Raw genomic sequence first — 21,495 nt, forward strand, 5'->3', positions numbered from 1 at the left:
GTCTTCTGCAAATAACAATTCTCCTTCCGAGAAACAGTTGCTGGTTTGCCACCGAAGTCCCTGACGACCCAAACGAGCTACTATGTGCAGTGATACTAAAGACTCCCAGGGCACCTATTCATGTTTCAGGGTTTTCATTTGTCTTTCTGCCCTTTCTCACAGTCTCAAGAGGAGCTCTCTATAATCAGCAGGCTGAGGAGGAAAGCATTCAGGGGGTTCCCCATGGTGCAGGCGAAAGAAATATGGGGCAGGAAGAGGAAGAAGGGACTTCACAAATGGCGACCACACCCCCAATGACCAAATGCAAAAACATGCACTATAGTTACTGTACATATTTTCCATGGGTTGCTAAGTAGCTTTTGTGTAAATGTTCTGCTTCCTTATGCTATTTCACATAGATATGCTGACAGTAGTAAACTTTATAATTTAGACTTTAAATCACAAGATATCAAAGGAGGATTGTGTCTGTCATAGAAAAAGAAGGAATATCCCCCAGTAATAAACTCGGTCCCTGATGGACTGTACTCTTCCTTCTTCAGGGAGAGAGTATGCATTTAGACGTCCTTCAAAAAAATTCTTCAGGGACCGAAGCAATCACTCAAAATGGATAATAGTAATTAATACAGTAAGAACATAAATGGAAAACCAACAACAATGATGAAAAAAAGATTTAACACATGCCACAAGAAATACACAGTGTTGTTCACTCATTCCTACATTTTGTGTCTCCGTTTTCAAGTTTTGGACAGCTTCTAAACCTTCTGGTGACTCACTGGGGCTTCTCCCACTTTCAGATATCACAACGTGGGAAGTAAAGCAGATAATAAATATGGACTTCAGTCACTGTCACCACATCAACCTTTCTGACATGAGTAGCGATTTTCAGAAATGCTAAAAATCTCTTAAAATGCTTGTTTATGATGTTTCTGGTTCTTGGGTCAAGACTGGCAAACATTTATGCAATCCTCAGGATCTGCCTCTTTGAAAATGCTCTTCTTTTGTGGAAAGCATATTAAAATTGAGCATTACTTACCCTCCTAAAACTTCCATTCTGCTCACAGTATAAAAGACATTGATGGCTGCTTGTTTGGCTGTCACGATACGGTGATTAAACGGGGCGGGAGGAGCCGGGACATCATCTAGATGGTGAGAGGAAGCAGTCAGACCTCTTTCTGGCACCAGACTGGGCCTCAGAATAAAATAAAATGGGCTATCTATTTTATTCCTAGTGATCCAGGGAATATATGTTTCTATTTCATATTATGGTCTGTAAGTCATGAAGGTGACACCTGACATCTTTCAGAAAGAATGTCAGGACCATGTAACTGTGGTTTATACCATCTTCAGGATAACTTTTAGAAATGTCACAGTAGTTGAAAATCTCCAACCCCAAAACAGTCCATACGGATAATTCTCCCAAGCCCAAAACCATTTAAGTTCTAAGATAATGAAGTGTTTGATCCATTAAAAAAAAAAAAAAGCACCACTGATAAGGTTCATTATTTTAATTAAAGCAAAGAAAGATGAAGAGTTACTTCATGTCATTGAAATGTTTGCTATTATTCTACATTACTTTGCAAAATATTTTAGCCTTTATTTAAGACACTTTTAAGGCACAGAGATGAATTTTTCCTGGATTGAAATAAAACAACCAGTAAAACTGGCTAAGGACATATTCTACAGCTTTCAAATTGCTCCCACTTCCCACCCTCCGGTCTAAGTGTTTTAACTCTAGTCCACCTCATGATCGGTTCTAAAACACAAACTCAGTAATATTCTTCCAGCATTCTTTTTATTTTTCCATGGTTTGCTTCCCGTGAGCCTATTCATTTCCCCATTTATTCCATATTTAAGCATCTATTGCATGCAGCTTCTTACATGCATACAAGGATACAAGGAGAGGTGAGTAGATAATAACTTTGCTTTCAGAACTTTAAATGTATTCAACACGTAATTCTGGAGCACTTATCTTGTGCTAGGCACTCTGCCAGATGTTAATGTTTTTAAGAATTCAGATAATAGAAGTCTCCGGGAATCTGATTTGATATAGACATTCATCTCTCACACCATAAATATGCTGAAAACAAAAGAAGTCATGAAAAAAATTTTTTTGGGGGATTCATCTCTTCAAACCAAAAAAAAAAAAAAAAAAAGTGATTGAATTACAGACACAAATGGCATCCAGTATGGCATTCTGTCTCCTTCAGGCTGTTAGGCTAAGTGAAATTTAGTTGGAAATGCTTGCTGGAAAAGGTTAAGAAGCTTTAAAAAGCTGAAACAAAAACCATTTCCTACCCAATGGGGCCATCAGATCTTGCTGTCCGGAGGTCTTAGTTCCAGCAGATGCCAAGGGTTTGCCTTGTAAGCCCCCCTGGGCTTGTCTGGTTTCCTGTGTCCTAAATGTGTGTCCTTCACCTGGACTCTCTACATCTATTCTGCTCTTTTTGCTGTCCTCTTTGGTGAAGCACTCCTCCGTCACCCTCCGCTTGCTGCTGCCAGTGTGTTCTGCTTGCTCAGCATTCTGGAAAGTGGGTGCTAGCGCTGGGTTTTCCAGGATTCGGGTTGTAGAAATGGCTTTCACATTGCTGATACACCTGGAAAATAAAATCCACCTGCAGCTCTCAACGTTTCAAGGAGATAACTTTCAGATGATCAAAAGTCTTAGCACTAAAGCTTCCTGAACATGGTGCTTTGGCGGAGCTTCATGATAGAGTTGGCTGTTTCAGCATTCGGGATGAAATGGAGCAGTATGCTTCCCCATCAAACGAAGCAGCACAAGAGCGGGTGTAGATAACAGGATCCCAGGGACTCTCCCTGATGACCTCATTGTGACCCCAAGTTATTCCACTGACCCTTTACAAAAGCAGTCATCTTATGATACCTAGCTAATTCGATCTTCATTTTTTTCACTTCCTTTTCTTATAGAAGAGAGAGATTACTAAATTAAAGTATACTAAAGGAAGCAATCATCTCTCTGAATATTAACAGCAGGGAGAGTAAACCTTTATCGGTCAAAGAATTGACCTAATTTCAGTTTTTTAACAGCTCGTTACCTTACTAAGCAGATCTTTGCAATGATGGACTTTCTTAATAAACATTAGCCTTTATGTTTAATTCTTTAAAAATTTGACTTCTCTATGATTGGGTTTCAAATACATTATTAATAAATGAAATAAAAATTATATCTTAATTCCATAAAAAACACAGAGATATTTGGATACTCTGTTCCAGATAGAGTCTGTGGCCCATCACAACATAGAGTAATTGATTGTGGTTGGCTACATAATTACCTGGATTTATGTGAAACTTTGCAGTTGAGGAAGAGTCCTTCAATAATCTACTTCTTACTCAATCCTCACAATACCTTAGGAAAATAGCCAATTTATCATGCATAATTTAAGAATTAGTTTCTTAACTTACAGATAAATCTGATCTCATTATTCAGTTCTTGATCTTAGGAAGCATGTGCTTTATATTGCTAAAAACAAGAACTTCATACTTAATCTTAAAAATACTGATTGATAATAATCATTATCTTTATCAGTTGACAGAAGAAAACAGTAAAAATGCCTGAAAATGTCACAGGCAAGAAGAGAAAGTAATGGCAAGAGAACAGGGCCAAGAAAAACCCACACCAGCTGGGAAACTGGTTTCAAACCGTTGCTTTAAAAACTCACTTCACTTCTCCTTTTGGTATGGCTTTAAATCGCAATGGCTCATAGGTCTACCAAAAACATCAGTTGTAGGCGTGCAATGCTTTAAAGCCTACCTTTCACAGATTTGATCACCATTTGTTTTATCAACACACTGCTTTTTATTTGAACACTTGTCCAACACTGTTTCATTTGCAATTGCTGGTCCTCCTTTTGTCTCAACTTCGCTTTCACTAGTATCTTCTTTAGAATGAAGCCCATTTTTCTCTCCTTTGAACACTGGACATCCATTTTGATCCACAGTGGCTTGCTTATCATCTCCAGAACTATTACTTTCTTGTCTGTTCAGTCTCTGTGTACTCGAAATGTCTCTTGTGTCTATATTTTCTCTTGGCTCTATGGAACTTCTTAGAGCAAAATCTTTGACTTCGTCTTGTGGTCTTTCTGTATGAAATGTGGCAAAACTTCTCTGAACTAGAGAGGCATTGGTCTTCTCAGAATTTTTCTCATTGAGTTTATTAACTTTTTTTTTCTCGGAGGAGGGCTGGTTCTTCTGGGAAGATCTCTCTAAAAGCCACAAAATATTTTAATGGAGGATGCATGTGATCAGTATAATTTCGGCTTCACATAATGGCATTTCTATTCAGGTTTCTCTTTATCAGAAGATACAAGATTTTGAAAAGCAAAGTAGACATGAACATGACCAACTGACTGACATTTGGGTTCCTAAAGAGTTTCTAGTTTGTAACTAGTAGGACCCAAAGCCAATCAAATAAAGATATTCAAACAGCACTTCTCCCAACACAGGGCTTTATGAACATGTAACTCCTTCTGAATAAGAGCAATGGCAACAGGACTTTTACATCACAGCTTTCCTTATGCATAAATATCTAGTCTTCTAAAGATGTTACCTGTGAGGGCCGGTGTCCTTTTGCCTTTGACAGGTGCTGTTTCCTTCAGACCAGGGTGTGACCGTGACTTCTCCTTAGCCTGTGGATACACAATTGAATAACTGAAGTTACTTATTAATTACATCAGGGTTTCTCAACCTCAGCACTACTGATACATGGGGTGGATAATTCTTTGTTGTGGAAAATGTCATGAGCATTATAGAATTTTTGCAGCATCTTTGTCCTCTACCCACAAGAAGATGATGATAGCTTCCCTCCCAGTTGTAACAACCAAAATGTCTCCAGAAATTGTTAAGTGTCCCTCAGGGGGCAAAATCATCCCAGATTGAAAACTACTGTATTACATGATTCAAAAATGAAAAAAAAACCCCACTAAAATTAATAGCAAGTTAGAGGGCAGGACAGTCTGAATTAATGAAACTGTATAGACTACAATATTTAAAAACAAATGAACTCCCTACTCTAAAAGAAATTCTGTTAAACTCTGGCATTGTTTGTAAAAGAAGGCCCATCTTCATGAATAGATTAAAAGATATTGATAATGTATATGTCACCTCTGACCTCTGTTCATATTGTCTTGATATGGTTCACATATTAATCAGATGAAAATGAGAGGATCTATATGAATAGGTTTTGTAAACCAGAAAGCAGGAGACTAAAGTAAGCTTTTCTGAATGAGTTTTCACATGGCTTAAAGCAGATGACCATTTTCCTAGGCAGATAAACATCATTCTCACAGTTTGGCTTCTCTGAATTTGCTTAGCCAACTTTTCTTAAATACCACATAAAAAGTAAACATTAGCCCAATCCACCCAAGTTATCACAAATTCTGAAGTTGTGCATTATAAATTAATGAAATTGTATGGATGTCCAAAGAGTCAGTTTCTTTTCTTTGGAAAGAGAGCAAAATTTGCCTTAGGGTGACTTGCAAGCATGAAACGCCGCATAAGTGCAGCTCAGGGGCATCAAGACAGAATGCTAATGTACTTTTAAATAATCCAAGGGGCAGTCTCATAGGTTCAGAGCATTTCCATTTTTCAGATAGAGACATTGAAACACAAAGGTATGTTTAGTAAATCTGTGGAAAACCAAAATTAGACATTATAGCCTCAGAGTTTGTAACTTCGTCTTCTAGGTGAAAGCACAATACAAATGTTCTGCAACTTCCTCAGGCAAATCCAGCTGCTCTCTCCTCTGCGCACAGCATATGCACCCATCCCAGCATCACTGACAACACTCTTAAACGTTTTTTCCCGTTAATTTCCCACTAGCCTTGGGCAGAAAGACTGATTCATCTTTGAATCTCTGGCACTTAACCCAGTGACTAGGATATAGTGATGATGGTGGTAATGATGGTGATGATGATGGTGGTGATGATGATGATGATGATGATGACGAGGGTGATGGTGGTGGTGGGGATGATGTCAATGATGATGATGGCTAATATACACTAAGCACTGTCTACATACCAGGCACATTTCTAAGCATGTTATTAACTCAGTTGATCCTCATGGCAACCCTTTGGGATAGATACTGTTGGCCACATTTTATAATGAAATCAGGTAATTTCCAAGCATTATACAATTCAGAAATGGTTGAGCCAGGATTATTAGTCAGCTGTCTCCTTCATTCTGTGCTCTTAACTACTACATTGTACTGTCACTTAGAAAAAAAATAGAAGATTACAGGCAAGGTATGTTGTTAGTATTTATTGAATATCTATTGCACAGCCAGTACCACGGGAGATAAGAAGGAAGATTAAGAGAGAAGGGTATAAAATGGAAACACGTTAGTAGAGCGAAGAAATAAATATTTACCAAGCAACTAGAATTAACATGGAAGAAAGGCAAGAGAGAGAGAATTTAAGTCCCATTTTGAAAATAAGTCAAATTAGCCAGATAAGATAGTTTAACAAATTGTGTTTAAGATACTGTGTAATTTTTTCTTTCAGTGTTTCTCTTTTGAAATGAAAACTCCTGGTGGATAGACATTGTGCTTCTGTATTTATTCTGGATAACGTGTACATTGGTGGACTTGATAATGAAAACTGTTATGTTTTAATCAATTTCAGTTCATCAAAATAGGTAAAATTGAGAATTTGGTGGTAAGACTCCATAGAGTGCCAGATTGATGAGCGTTTGCCTCCAAGGTCATCCAGGTGTTGTGGTAAAGGTCCAGGAGTTGTGCTAACATTCTTTGGGTAGAGCAGCTGGAATTGACCAACAGGAGAACCTGTTGATTCTGAGGAATATAAGAAACCAGCTTCCAAATGAGGCTGTTTTTTTTCTTTGTCAATTATATATCACATATGTTTTACCACTTAAATAATGTAAAGAGGTCTTTATTCATTGCCACAGGCTATTGTATTTTCATTTCTCTATGTAATACTGACATCTAGAGGAACTTTGAACTGAGTTTCCAAAAAACAGAAGCTGTATCTCTCCTTTCCTGTTTCTGGACAGCAGCTTCAGCATGAAGAGCTTTTACTTTGTGTTTCCATGTTATCTGTAGAAGTTGCTAAAATAACGCTGTGAATTGTGCAAGACTGTGGAATCTCAGATCTGTACCTCTGAAACAAATAATGCAATATATGTTAAGAAAAAAAAAAAGAAGAAGAAGAAGGTAGCGGGAGGGGAAGAATGAAGCAGGGGAAATCTGAGGGGTGGACGAACCATGAGAGACGATGGACTCTGAAAAACAAACTGAGGGTTATAGAGGGGAGGGGGGTGGGAGGATGGGTTAGCCTGGTGGTGGGTATTGAGGAGGGCACATTCTGCATGGAGCACTGGGTGTTATGCACAAACAATGAATCATGGAACACTTCATCTAGAACTAATGATGTAATGTATGGGGATAAAAAAATAAATAAAAAAATTTTAAAAAAAAGAAGTTGCTAAAATAAGAAGCACAAGTCTGTAGATATATCTTGTCCAAAACTGAACATATTTTCTACCTATGAGAGAGGACATGACAGGACTGTTAAGCATGATGTTCCTATAAGGATTACTATCACCCTCTGTTATTAGATACAAATCATGTCAGAGACTATGTTCCTTTGCTAAATTCACACTGATGACCGAGTTGAACATGAGGGCTTCATTTCATTCAGATTCATTCATTATTCCTTCACTTAATAAATACTTCTGTATTTGCATATGGATTCCTTTTGTGACCAATTACTCATTGCTTTTATAATAATCCATCGATGCATTTAGAATGACACACAGAAGAAAGGAGACCCAAATGCCCAAGTATTTAAAACAAGTTCTGTTCTCTCCACTCTGTACAGTTTTCTAGACTGGTGTCCCGAGTGAGAGTATGTGCCTCAGGTTGTGTAAAGGAAATGTTAGAACTCATTTCTATCTGTTTTCCATTCTTTTAAAATTTATATTTTATATATTTTTTAAAACATGTATGAATAAAATTGGACAGATATATAATTTATAAATATCTGTAATATACTAAATTTATTTATAAAATAAATATACATGTATTGTTTATCAATGTGCATAATTTCTGAATAAACATACTGGGATTTACTTTAATGCATTTTACTGATCGCAGTGCAAAATCACAATAATTTGGAGACCGTTCCTCCAAATAACACCATTTCTTACATTCTGATTTTCTAAATTATGTGCTTTAGAGAAGAAACATTCTAATCAGCAGGTTCAAGGACAAGCACATAATTTGAACAATCAGCTCATGTCTTGCAAACTGCTTTTAAGAGGTCAAGATTCATTGCTTAATGACTATTTTGACAATTTAGACCAATTGTATGCTGTTTATACTCTGGTCTCCATGCAGTTTCACCGACTGCCATAGAAACAAGAGCTGAGCAGGAAGGCAACATCCATCCAGAAGAGTGTGCCCACCTACCTGGTGCGGAGCTCACTCCCACCACGAACCACAAGCCTGTCCCAGTACTACTACAACTCTACTTCTCCTTAACATGGTAGAGCAACCAAAAGGAAAATTAGTTCCATTGAACAACTCTGCCTCATCCCTCTTCATTTCCATTCAATAAAAATCAACTTTAAAAACCCATCCTAAAGTGGATTTAAACTTTTAAAGAACAGAAAGGCAAAATAGCTACTGCCTCCTCTGGGCACCCACAACGCAGTGATCGTCTTCTGGGTATTGTATGGTCACTTGACATGCCTGAACCCCCACTGGGATAAGGACACTTCTCTTCACCTACGGTTCCCCAGCACCACATGCTCAATATGCTCGGTGAACCCCTGTGCAGTAAAGGAAAGAAGTGCCTGCAGGACTGGTGCCCTCATTCTAACAATATTCCTTTTTATTTTTTAGTGTATATATATATATATATAATTTATTTATTTTACTTTTTTTACGTTCAAATAGCCAGCATATAGTACATCATTAGTTTTTGATGTAGTGTTCAACAATTCATTAGTTGCGTATAACACCCAGGGCACGTCACCACAAGCACCCTCCTTAATACATCTCCCCATTACCCCATCCCTCCACCCCCCTCCCCTCTGTAACCCTCAGTTTGGTTCCCAGAGTCCAGAGTCTCTCATGGTTTGTCTCCCTCTCTGATTTCTTCCCATTCAGTTTTCCCTCCCTTCCCCTGTGGTTCTCTGCATTATTCCTTATGTTCCACATATGAGTGAAACCATATGATAATTGACAATATTCTTTAATCAGACTGTGTCACTGAAAAGCCCGACTCACCCAGCACCAACCGAAATGCATCCCTGTCACTGATGCTCATATCCTTTGCATCACTTAACTGATGGTGAGTGATATCCGCAGCCCTGCATTTGGGGATTATGGTTGCTACAGAAAACTGTTTTTTTACCATCGCGATGGAACATGACTATACTAACTGCATCCCCTAAGCTGAGGTCTTGTCATATCACTGCTGTGGAGACACCAAGAGGAACACTTTTTGGCAATTTTAACCTAATGCCTAGAAATACAAAAACAAAATGGTAACAATTTATAATGATGTTGTTAAACTTTGATTGGGCTCATCATGAGGGAGAGAAAAAAAACAGAGCCTAAAAGAGATACAAAAAGAGAAATTTTCAGAATATCCAAACTACATTTCCTTGCTTGAGTATAGAAGATAATTTTAGAAATCATTTGTAAAGTAAATCTATTTCTTTTCATCTTCAGGGCACACTCAAATTCTTGCCTTAAATGAGAAGACTCCCTAAAGTCCCCGGCTGATAAAAAAAATGTTCGCAAAGCATAACCTGTTTCATGGTCCATGGGGACTGGCATGGAATAAGGCAGGACAGGATCCGACTGACCGAATCCAGGAAGGGAAAGTGTTCACCTTGGCCTCAGGACTCAGTAAGCAGACCCTCCCGTGCTGCTGAGAAGAACATCAAGGATAATCAAACAGTCACCTGAGAAAATAACCCTGCTAGGAAAATTAAAGCCTTTTGATGCATCCTCTGTTACACGGACTGTGCTTCATTCAGAAAGCAAGTAAGTAGAATTCCTCAAGGATATATATCAAAAAAAAAGGTCTGAAATTAAAGGCTGGTCCAGGAAAGTCTAATTGGACCATCTGTCAAGTAAAGATACATGGTAATTTTACTTTTATTCGATTTTAAGATGTATTGAGCAGAACTATTAAAAAAAAAGAGTGTGCTACCACATTTAACTGTCTCTTCTAGCAGGAAAAGACTGAATAGGGAACAGCACTGGTCAAATGCACTGCATTAGGTTATTCCTTATTGACTACAGACTTTTCTTATTTTATTTTATTTTACTTTTTTACAGACTTTTCTTATTTTAAATATACTTTCAGGTTTTCTTATTCCAATAACCTCCTTGCTATGGCCAAGCCCATGCAGGCCATATGTTTAGGATGTTTACCTATCCTGAGGTAGTGGATGAAGACCAACGGGTCAGGGGGTGGCAGACCCCTAATATCTGCCCCGCCAGCCCAGGGGCTAGGCCAGGCTGTGGATGAGAGCTACACGTCATTAAAAACATTGGCTCACCTCCATTCTTCTATCTAGCCTGCCTTTGTTGATTTTAGAAGAAGCAGTTAGAACAAGTTAAGAATCTTCACCTAAATATTTAGTCACATCAGGTACTTTGATCATATAGATTGTGTTTTTTCCTCATCTTATGCCCAATGGATACGCTTACCCCAAACATCTTATATGGATTCATAATTTTGTATTTCCTTCTCATCATCATCTCTCTTGTCCTCCCCACACAGAAAATGCTGAGCCCTCTGACTAGCAACTACTCATTTTTCCCACTCAAATTACACATGTGACTTTGGTTGGCTACACATGCTATCCCCTACCTTCCAGGCCCAAACCCCCTTTGTTCTAACAAGGTCAAAACCAGGGGTGGGGGGCGGGATGTTTGAAAATATTTGATGCATGGGTTCCACCCCTAAAGGGGAGGGGGGAACTGCACACTATTGTTTTTTCTAATATCCTCCCCTCCCCCCACCCCACAACCATACACACACACACACACACACACACCAATAACTCCATGGTACTGCATGGGTTGGGAGCCACTGTCTGTCTGCTCAGCTTCCCTCACTCTGGGTTGTTTTGTTGTGTGTGTGTTGTTGTTTTTTTTTTAAGATTTTATTTATTTATTTATTAGAGAGCGAGCGAGAGAGAAACAGCATGAGAGAAGAGAGGGTCAGAGGGAGAAGCAGGCTCCCCGCTGAGCCGGGAGCCCGATGTGGGACTCGATCCCAGGATCCTGGGATCATGACCTGAGCCGAAGGCAGTCGCTTAACCAACTGAGCCACCCAGGCGCCCATTGTTGTGTGTTTTTTTCCTTGAGTCCTTCTTACCACCCAGGCTGCTGTGCCACAGTTCTGAATGATAGTAATAACACTGGAGACGTGGTGTTTCTCCTAATGCCCAATTCCTCTCACCAAAGACCAGCAAGGGTCTTTGATCCTCTCCAGGATGGATAATCCAGCACACCGCTGCCTCTTCCTTGCCGGCCACCCAGGGACACGTGTGTGCAAATGAGCCCCAGGTAGACTTCCCCAGAGACCACAAAACCTCCCCTCCAAAAGTGATCTCAGGGGCATCAATAAAAAAGCCAGCATTTCCAACCACACCTGAAATCCTCTGCCTTGCTTCCTGGTCAAAGCTTAGTTAATTGAAAGTGATTCAATTCCTCCACCAAAATGGAGGTGAACAGAAGAGGGAAAACTCAGGTTAAGTGAAGAAACACCACTTCACAGGGTGTAGAATTATTGATAGCCCTTTACACAAAAGCATATCTGAAAACCATAAATGGTGGCATGCTCTGCCTTCTTGGGATTCTGTCACCAGAAAAGCAAGGCCTGAGCACTTCAAAAACTGTGCAGCAAGATTACTAAGAAAGTACAACGGCGTGTGTGTCTGTGAGAGAGAGAGACAGAGACAGAGAGAGGAGAGAATAACCAATTTCAAATGCAGGTACAAATGGGATTATAGCTCCTTGATGTTCATTTGGTTAAGTTGAGTCTTACTTAGTAAGATTCTTCTGTTGTACTACACAAGACCCAGCTTTGGAATGTTTTCACATGAAGTATACAGTGTTTTTTCATCACCTAATAAACCTCTTCTGTTTCTTCCTGCCGCAGGCAGTTTTACAAGCATTCATTTCACAGAGTGTTCTCAGTGCGCTTTATAATTTTTTCTTTTCGGTTCACTTTTATCACTCCATCTCCTGTCTCCTGCTCTGAGAAGCAGTCCGCGTCGTGGCCCAGCCTCTCCCCACAGGCTGGCTCATGGAAGTGGAGTCTGTTTTTCCTCAGTGTTTCCTCAGGTGAGGTGAGGTGTGGTCCCATGGGGCGTCAGGGAGAGTCAGAGATCTGAACTGACATTCCCTGAGCAAAATACCTAATCTCCTCATGCTTGGCCTTTCCATATCTTGCCCTGCACAGCAAACTTTACAAGCACACTACAAAGTAGCTTTAAAAACCTATCTCTGAAAAGCAATGAGAAGCTGCAAAGCTCTTAAAAAGTCTCTGAATTTGGAATATGTAGTCCAAACTCAGTGGGTAGAAATAATCAGTCATGACAATCCCCAACCTTTCATCTTCCAGTCCCTTCTACTCAGAGTAGGTCCGTGGACAACAGCAACCCAAGAGCTTGTTGGAAGTGGAGACTCTCAGCCCTTCCCTCCGCTTATCCAATCAGAATCTGCGCTTTAACCATTCCCCAAGTGATTCCCATGCACATTACAGTGTGGGAAGCATTGACCCAGATAATATCCATAATGACTTGGTGCGAAGAAATATTTCACAAAATATCTGTCGTGGCTGCTTGTATTTATTTGAATCTGGCCTCCATCCACAAAGAGCCATTGTCACACTTGGTTAAGCTTAGAGGGAGGACTGTGGAGAAAGCCGGAAGGAGCCAACAAACGCTCCACTGGTCTGGATGCCGGCTGCCCTTGAGAGCAGTGGCCAGTGGAAGTCCAGGACTGTGTGGAAGATCAGTGAGCTTTGAAGAATGCCCAGAATTTTGACACTGACCCAAGGAGTCCTAGCAAGGACTCAGAAGGGTATACAAGACCTGACGTCATGTACTTAGAATTTTCCACTAATCTCTGGGGTCTCTACCAAACTCAGGTCTCAGAGAAAAGCAACATTAAGGTGTAAAATTTCTGCTATGGGCTGAATGTTTGTGTTCATATATTATGTTCTTCATTCAAAATTCATATATTAAAGTCCTAACTCCCAATATTAGAAGGTGGGGCCTTGAAGTGGTAATTAGTTGAAGTGGTAATTAGGTATAGATGATGTCATGAGGGTAGGTTCTCTATGGTGAAATTAGCGTCTTTCGGTATAAGACCTGAGACCAGGGCCTTTTCCTCTGTCTCTCTGCCACGGGAGGATACAGAGATAATGCAACTGTCTGCAAGACAAGAAAAGAGTTCTCATCAGAACCAGACCATGCTGGCACCCTGATCTCAGACTTCCAGCCTCCAGAATTGTGAGAAAGGAATTGCTGTGTAAGCCACCCAGTCTATGGTATTTTGTTACAACAACCTGAAGTAAGACAGGTACAGGGAGACTGTGCCAATGGTAAACTCTAGAGAATCAGGAATATATTCTGGTCAGTTCCAAAATGCAAATAAAGTTAGGATTATTAATTTAAGTGCTATAATTTGGTTGCTGTAAAGGTGATTATCAACCCCTTAAAAGGAACAAAAGTAATTTTATTTAGCCCAGTTCTTATGAAACAAAAATTTTAAAGTACACAGATAGTACATAAACTCTGATACCATCTAGTTGTCTGTGCTTTCACTCCTAAGATATACTTAAAGTCTCAATTTATGGAGAACATTCTGAATGCCTTACTGAACTCTTCATGTCCTTACCTCACTTTTTTGTTTTATTAGGTAAATACAGGAAAATATGCAGCTGGTACCCTGGTACTGTACCAGTTATTAAAATAGGGAAGTACTTCGATTCTGGTTGGTAAAGAGTGGGTGTCCTGAGCTCCTGATGTAATCACGTTCCGAACCCTCATAAGACCCGATAACTTGAGGGTCAATATCTGGCATGGCTGGGACCTCTAGGTCCCCATCCAGTGCAGTCTGTTTTGAAAGGGTGACTGTGGACTCCCGCCTATGAAATTCAGTTCTGCATCAGTGAACATGAATATGAGTGCACCTGGCCACAAGAGTAGGCTCATGGCCATGCAATTTTTAATATTGGAATAAAAGCTTTTAATAGTATCTGTGCTGTTCCTGAAAGTTAATTATTAGTAGGAATTGGAAAGTGTGCCTTGACACTCAAGGAGAAAGCAGTGACTGATGAGTAAAGAGGAGGTAGGAGAGTTTCTATCAGCAATACCTTTGCCCACCTTACACCTTGGGACAGTGGCCCAAAGTTTATAAATCTCCTGCCCCAGAGATTCTTAATCAGTAGGTCTGGGCTGGAGCTCAAGAACATTTTTCATAAGCTTTGGAAGTGGTTCTGTTTTAAGTGCTCCAGGGATCATACTTCCAGAAAATGTATGAAATTCTTATTCATTATTTAAGACCCTACCTCAAGAAGTTTCCTTTTGTTAATTCTTCCTTGAAACACTCTAGTCCCACATCCTTCTACCAAAAGAGGAGTCAGTCTTTCTTCCACTTTTATTGAAAATACATCTCACTCGGTATATGGCAGATAAACACTGATTGATTAGAAAGTAGCGGTGGGGGCTGATGCTGGGCAATATTTACTGAGCTGAGCATCTCAACCAACTGTATAAAATTTCCAGAAGGGGTGCTGTAGCATGCCCTTTATTATATCCTCCCCAGTATCAGGCTTTACTGTCTCGCCCTTAGGCTCCTGTGGCACCTAGAAGTTTCCACTTTCATGTAGAGAAATTTGTTGGCCTGAACCTCTAGGAGAAAGCTTGTAGCCTTCTCAGACCTTTGCAAGAATGTAAAGGTTTGTGTCACCAATTCACATCTGAGACTCCATCTTCAGCGTGGGTTATTGACCTAATTTATCATTTGACCACCTTCTTAACAAATGTCTTATACTTAATAAAAATCAGAACATGTGCTATAAACATTCATTTGCTTAATGCATATATTTAAGATCTATTATTCATATAACTACATCAACCATAACTTTTTTTAATGTGCTATAACACATTAGCACAGAGAGACACTTAATGAATACATTTTTAAAAGATTTTATTATTTTTAAGTCATCTCTACACCCAACTTGGGGCTCAAACTCACAACCCCGAGATCAAGAGTTGTATGCTCCACTGACTGAGCCAACCAGGGGCCCCAAGAGATGCTTAATGGATACTTTCGATGATAGAGATGAGAAGAGGATAGATATTGTTATTGCCACATTTCACCTTGTTATGATTATGGAACTTAATTTTGCCAGAAGACAAGAGCAAGCAGTACCTACTTCCTCTGAAATGTCGGATTACACTTCTTTGGATAGCACCTAACTCACCATTAAAATAGGTGCTAAATAAATGGCTCCGCATTTTCCTGCCGAAGCCCTCTACGATATTTCTAATGGTGATTAAGTCAGACATCATAGCCATTACTCCAGCGTCCCTTTAGCGCTTGAGTTCTGTGATGCCACAGAATCGAGAATAAAGCTTGGCACGGTTACAGAGCACACTCTGAAACTTTCCACGCCGGCAAGAAATTGCTGCTCGGTGCTTTTCCAAGGATCTTGCTTGTTGGCATCTCTTTGTGGGGATGATTTACCTGAGTGAGGCCTAAGTAAAAGTGTCTTTATGGCAGATCATAGAAAAAAGTCGTGCTTGTTTGGTTTGTGCTATTTATTTAAGTCTCCATTTCTCAGCAGGTGAGGACTTTGCTTCAACCACATTAGGCCCTGTCAACAGGGAGGGAGTTCTCTTGGAGATTTTACCAACAATGTTTCCGATTTGCCCCTTGCTGCAAGGAGAAGGTGGGAGTCGTCCCTGAGTTCTTCAGAATTCTTCTACTGTGTCTTCTCAAGCACTACTCAGAGGTAGTAACCAGTGAGGTGGGGCTGGGTTTATAAAACATGCCGCTCAGGTTCCTTTCCAAATTCATGGTCTTAGGCATCTGTGGCAGTGAACCTGCCTCTCATTTGCTGATTCAGAGAGGAACATTCTTATTCTCAAAGGCTAGAGATTGCTATTTCAATAGACAAAGGCAAAACAAAGCAAAAGGTAGCCTTTTTTGTTGTTGTTGTTGTGGAAACCAGCTATTTATTTTCCACGTTGGTTTATGGCAGAACAGGAAGGAATCTGAAAAATCACCTTAGATTTAACATCACAAATTTACATGAGGTTTTAGAAAGAAATTAAGGCAATGGGAGGAGTTTGCCTCACAATCCAGTAGGTCAGATGCCTAACTTTTGTATTCTCAACCACACAATGTACTCCCAAAAACCCACAATATTGTAAGGGTTCAAAACAAGACAAAGAATTAGAAAACTTACTAAATCATAAAATCCATTTTGAATCTGGAGAGATCGTAAAGAGCATTGCGAAACAAGTTAAGGAAACCTAACTCAAAATTGGAGGCAGGAAGCCATGCCGGGAGGGCGGGCACACACGTGGCACTCATTGCAGCTTACTTAGTCCAGCAGGAAGAAGGAAAATTTCCTCTCAACCTGGCAACTGCCCTCACCTGCAGCCAATAAGAGGGCCCTCTACTTCCATTACCCACAGCCAATGAGAAGCCACCACCACTATGAACTCTCATTTCCTGCTGATGAAATTTTGTTCAAAACAACCCCTTCCCACTTCCTCCTCTCCTCTATAAAAAGACACTCTCCTCCTTTGTTCTCTGTACTTGGAATGCACTTGAAAAAACCACTCTCCAACTGGAAATGAATCTCTCTGTGTCCTGATTGCCACTGGAGGAACACTCTAGTGCTCAACACCACTTCCATTAAACAGCCCCTGCCTCAGAGTCCTAAACAGTTCAAAGAATGAAGGTCTCTAATAAACCTCAACAGGTTCCTATGCCTAATGATACTCTTCCGCTTAGGCCTTCTAAGAGATACCCACACTTTTCTCCTCCTCTACCCCTTTTGATTTATTGGGCCAAGGTTTCCTAGAAAAATATTGTGCTGGAAGTTCTTTCTCTTGAAAAGGGGAAATAATTCTAGAATTTCACAGCAGCAACCAAAATAGCCAAGTAGGCAAATCTCATGACCCTCAACATCTTTTATCTGCTATGTTTCTGATGGCCCCCAGAGCTAATTCCAAGGACACTAATCATTTGTCCCTGTTGGATCATCTACCACCCTCCTGGGTAAATCCTAAACTGATATTGGCAGAATCCACAGTGCACCTCCTATTAAGATCCAAATAGATCCCCCAAAACCTCTCCCCATAATTAATCAATACCTGTAAATAAAGAGGCCCTTCAAGGCAATAAGCCAATAATAAAACGGTAAGGGCCAGGGCCCCCTCATCCCTTGTATCAATCCCTGCGACATTCCTATTTTACCTGTGAAGAAACCAAATGGCTTGTCCAGGACTTCTAAGCCATAAACAATATTGTCATCCCCCACCATTCTATTATTCCCAACCTCCACTTTATTTACCTCCAGTACCACTGAGAGCAAATTTTTTCATGATCGATTTATGTAGTGTTTTCTTTAGTATCCCAGTAGATAAAGGTAGTCAATATCTTCTTGCTTTTACTTGGGAAGGACAGCAAAGCTACAGGAGAGTAATGCCAGGGTTTCACAGAAAGCTCACAAACATTAAAGGCTGGCCCAGATGATATCAAGTTCCCTGGAGGCTCCACAATAATACAATATATGGATGACTTACTTCTTTGCTCCCCTTTCCAAGCCTCCTCACAAGAAGATAGCATCCATGTGCTAAAACTCCTAGCCGAAAAAAGGATATAACATCTCTAAGGAAATATTACAATCTGTTCATACTCAAGTTCAATATTTAGGACTTCTAATCTCAGAACAAGGACTGCATTTGGATCTAGACAGTTTTCATGGCATCCTGAAATTCCCAAAGCCCCAAACCAAATGTCAACTGTGAGGTTTTCTTGAATTGGCAGACTATTATTGCAACTGTATCCTAAAATTCTCCTTATGACCCCACCTTTATATACCTTGTTAAAACTATTAAACCTGACCCTATCATCTAGGAAGATCCAGATGACATGACTTTTCAATGTTACAAGAAGTTTTAATAAGGCCCCTTGCCCTTGAACATCCAAATTATCAGCTCCCTTTCTTCCTTTTTGCATACAAAAAGGAAGGGAATGCCCTTGGGATACTCAACCAAAATCTTGGGGATTACCACCAACCAATAGGATCCTGCAACAACTAGATCCCACAGCCCGGGGATACGCTCCACCCCCATGCCTCAGAGCTCTACCGCTTTTTTTTGTAAAGGCCACTGAGGAAATAGTCTTGGGATCCCCTTGAGCCCCTTCGGTGCTGCCAAAGCTGCTCTTAGCTCTCATCACACTCAGCATCCTTCAATAAGCCATCTCACTTCCTATGAAATTCTACTGTGAACTGCCCCTTATACTACTTTTGCTTGCTGTAACAACCTTAACCCTGCTACTCGTCTCCCCTCCTCTACCAATGAAACCACTCACAACTTCTTAATACTAACAGATCCCCTTCTGACCCCTGTGATGACTTAAATGAAACTCCTGTGGATAATAGTAAGTTTTGATTGTTCACTGAGGGTTGATATTGTGGTGGGTATTCAGTATTAACTCCTTTTGAAGCAAGCAAGGTAGCACCCTTGCCTTTGGCCACTTCAGCCCAACGAGGAGCTATAAGCACACATGGGCCCATATTCTAGCCAAAGGTGAAACTGCCAACATTTACACCAACAGGATATATGACTTCGGAGTGGCTTGCAATTTTGGAATGTTAGGGAAACAATGTGGTTTCCTTACTTCCAGTGGAGATAAAATCAAAAGCAGCCCTTACTTTCAGGAATTACTGGATGCCATACTCTTACCTCCTCTTATTAAAATCCTGGGACATTATAAGCTTGACTTTCTGGAAGCCAAAGGAAATCATCTTACTGACATTTCCATTTAGAAATACTGCCCTCAAAGGGTCTAGAAGTCAAATCTCTGTCATGGTCCAAAGGAACTCGCTTCCAGATGATAATTTGGAGAAATTAACTGCAGACACCAAACAATAAAACAATATTGGCAATCAAATGGTTGTTAGTATGATAAGAAGAAAAACCTCTGGCTTGGACCAAGTATAAACCTGGTCCTACCAGAAATTCTAAAGTTCCCACTACTGACCACTGTACATGCATTATACCATTGGTCTATAGATAAAATGCTGTTTATAAATCAATACTGGTGGAGAAATATCAATAAGACTGCAAAAAGTACCTACCTTGCTTTCCCTACCTGCCTAAAATACAATCCAGGGAAACCTGTCCACACTGTTCCTGGGCACTTTAAATTGCCTAATGGGCCATTCAAATTTTGGCAAATGGACTTTATCAGCTACCCCCACGTCATGGAATCAAATATGTCCTGGTAATGATTTGTATGTTTTCGCACTGGGCCAGAGCCTTTCCATGTAGACAAGCTACTATCCTTCTTCAGTAGGTAAAATCCTATTGGAATAAAACCATGCCTACCTGGGGAACTCCTCTTGAGCTCCATGACAACTGAAGAACCCATTCTACTGGTCAAATATTATGGCAAGTCTGTGCCATTTGGCCAGCTGGATAGCATTTTCACCGTGTTTATCATCCTCAGTCTTCAAGCCTAGTCAAAGGAACTGAACTCAATTGGAAAAATTTATGGAAACCTTCCAAATCCCTTGACCAGAAGTATTGCCATTGGCCCTTCTAAATCTCAGATCCATCCCCTTAGAACTCTTAAACCCTCATCTTTTGAGAAAATTACTGGGGTCTCGCACATCTAGCTTCTCCCTCTCCTGACCTGCACATTATAAAGGATATATACATTACTCTTACAAAGCTCTAATTACAGCCCTTGAAAATAATCATATTCAAGTAGAGCAACATTTTCACAGCACACTTCTGGGAGACAAAGACATCAAAGACCACACTCTGTAACCTAGGAATTTTGCTAATTGGAAAGGATATCTCCAAAAAGATTCTTTTCAACCCTGCTGGAAAGGCCCTTATCAAGTGTTACCAACCAATCCTTGTGTCATCACACTGTAAGGAGTTGACTCCTGGATCAATGTGTCTCATCTAAAGAAAACCCCAAACCCTGACTGGACCAGGACACCAACTGGTGACCTCAAATTAAAGATTTTTAGGAACTGAAGCAGACAGCTTTCCCAAGATGACAGGATCAGGCCTGTATATTCTCTCCTTTCTGCTTTTTCTCACCTTGTTTCTCCTTCTCTGTACTGGAGAGAGAATGCCCTTGCTTACATTTCCCAATCCATTGCAAAAGGAAGAAGCCTTTCTGATTGTTGGACCTGTCATCAGAAACCTCGATCCAGCTGTGAAGATGTGACCCTATAGCCTTCCCAATAGCAAATTTTCCCTTCATCTCCAATGTGACCCCTAATTATACTTGCACCCCCCCCCCCAGATATTTCTCACTGAGTCAAACCTCAACAACCAGGTTTTCCTGTACCTTGCTTTGACTTCTCCCCATCATAAATCCCAATGCAACAAATTGTACCTATTCACAGGGATAAATTCCTCCAGAGAAGTAAAAACCCAATTATGTAATATCTGGGAACATACACATGGCCAGAAAAAGTTCCACCTGATGATCTATGGTCCTTTGATCTCTAGCTGGTTTGGGCTCCTGGTTTAGCACTATAATACAAGCTGGGGTCATTATTCTGCTCCTCATCTTATTTTGTGTAAACATTTTTAAAATCTTTGTGCCTGTTGCCTATTGAATCTTTATAAAAACAACATACCCAATAGGGTGTGCTGACTCAATGCTTCAAGATGATCTCCAACACTTACAACCTTGATAAGATATAGACTAGGTGGGAAATGCCTGGAAGCTCTCCCTCCCCACCCTTGCCTGTTATCCAGATGTGGCCTCAGTGTTTTCCAGTCTGTGTACTTTCCCTCCGGCATGGGACATGACACCCAGAAAAGGTCCTTCCCCGCACCAAGGGACAAAACGATTCTAATAAGGAATAAATGATCCAATTCGCTATCAGCAATGTTTTTGAAGAAAGAACTCTATCAAAAGGGGGAAATGTGAAAATGTGTTAAGGAAACCTAACACAAAATTGGAGCCAGGAGGCCATGAAGGGGGCAGTTCTCATGCTTATGGCACCTGTCACAGTTTGCAAAATCCAGCAAGAGAAAGGAAGAATTCCTCTCCCCTGGTGATAGGAAGCTGCCTTACCTGCAGCCAATGAATGGCCACCACCACTTCCAATGCCTGCAACCAATGAGAATCTGCCACCACTTCAAATTCCTCTTTCTCCAATGAACTTTTGTCCAAAACAACCCCTCCGAATTCTTCCTTTTCTCTATAAA

At 40.3% G+C, this 21,495-nt stretch overlaps 1 protein-coding gene across 4 annotated transcripts in view; it reads right to left on the reverse strand.

Moving 5' to 3' along the window:
* The window catches only part of MYLK4 (myosin light chain kinase family member 4), an 81,523-nt gene that overhangs the window by 17,735 nt on the left and 42,293 nt on the right, over positions 1-21,495 (reverse strand). For 2 of the 4 annotated variants that reach the window (XM_035030722.1, XM_035030723.1), the window contains 4 exons: positions 4,565-4,643; positions 3,770-4,220; positions 2,296-2,594; positions 1,034-1,139 (listed from right to left, as the gene is read on the reverse strand). In XM_035030722.1, the coding sequence (XP_034886613.1) occupies positions 1,034-1,139; positions 2,296-2,594; positions 3,770-4,220; positions 4,565-4,643 (935 nt within the window). Of the gene's footprint in view, positions 1-1,033; positions 1,140-1,638; positions 2,078-2,295; positions 2,595-3,769; positions 4,221-4,564; positions 4,644-21,495 lie in introns of those variants that run through there. The other 2 variants (XM_035030725.1, XM_035030724.1) reach the window with 2 other exon arrangements.

This window comes from Mirounga leonina, unplaced genomic scaffold (genome assembly GCF_011800145.1).
Source record: "Mirounga leonina isolate KUSES-001 unplaced genomic scaffold, KU_Mleo_1.0 Mir_366, whole genome shotgun sequence".
In the NCBI taxonomy this organism is placed as follows: domain Eukaryota; kingdom Metazoa; phylum Chordata; class Mammalia; order Carnivora; family Phocidae; genus Mirounga; species Mirounga leonina.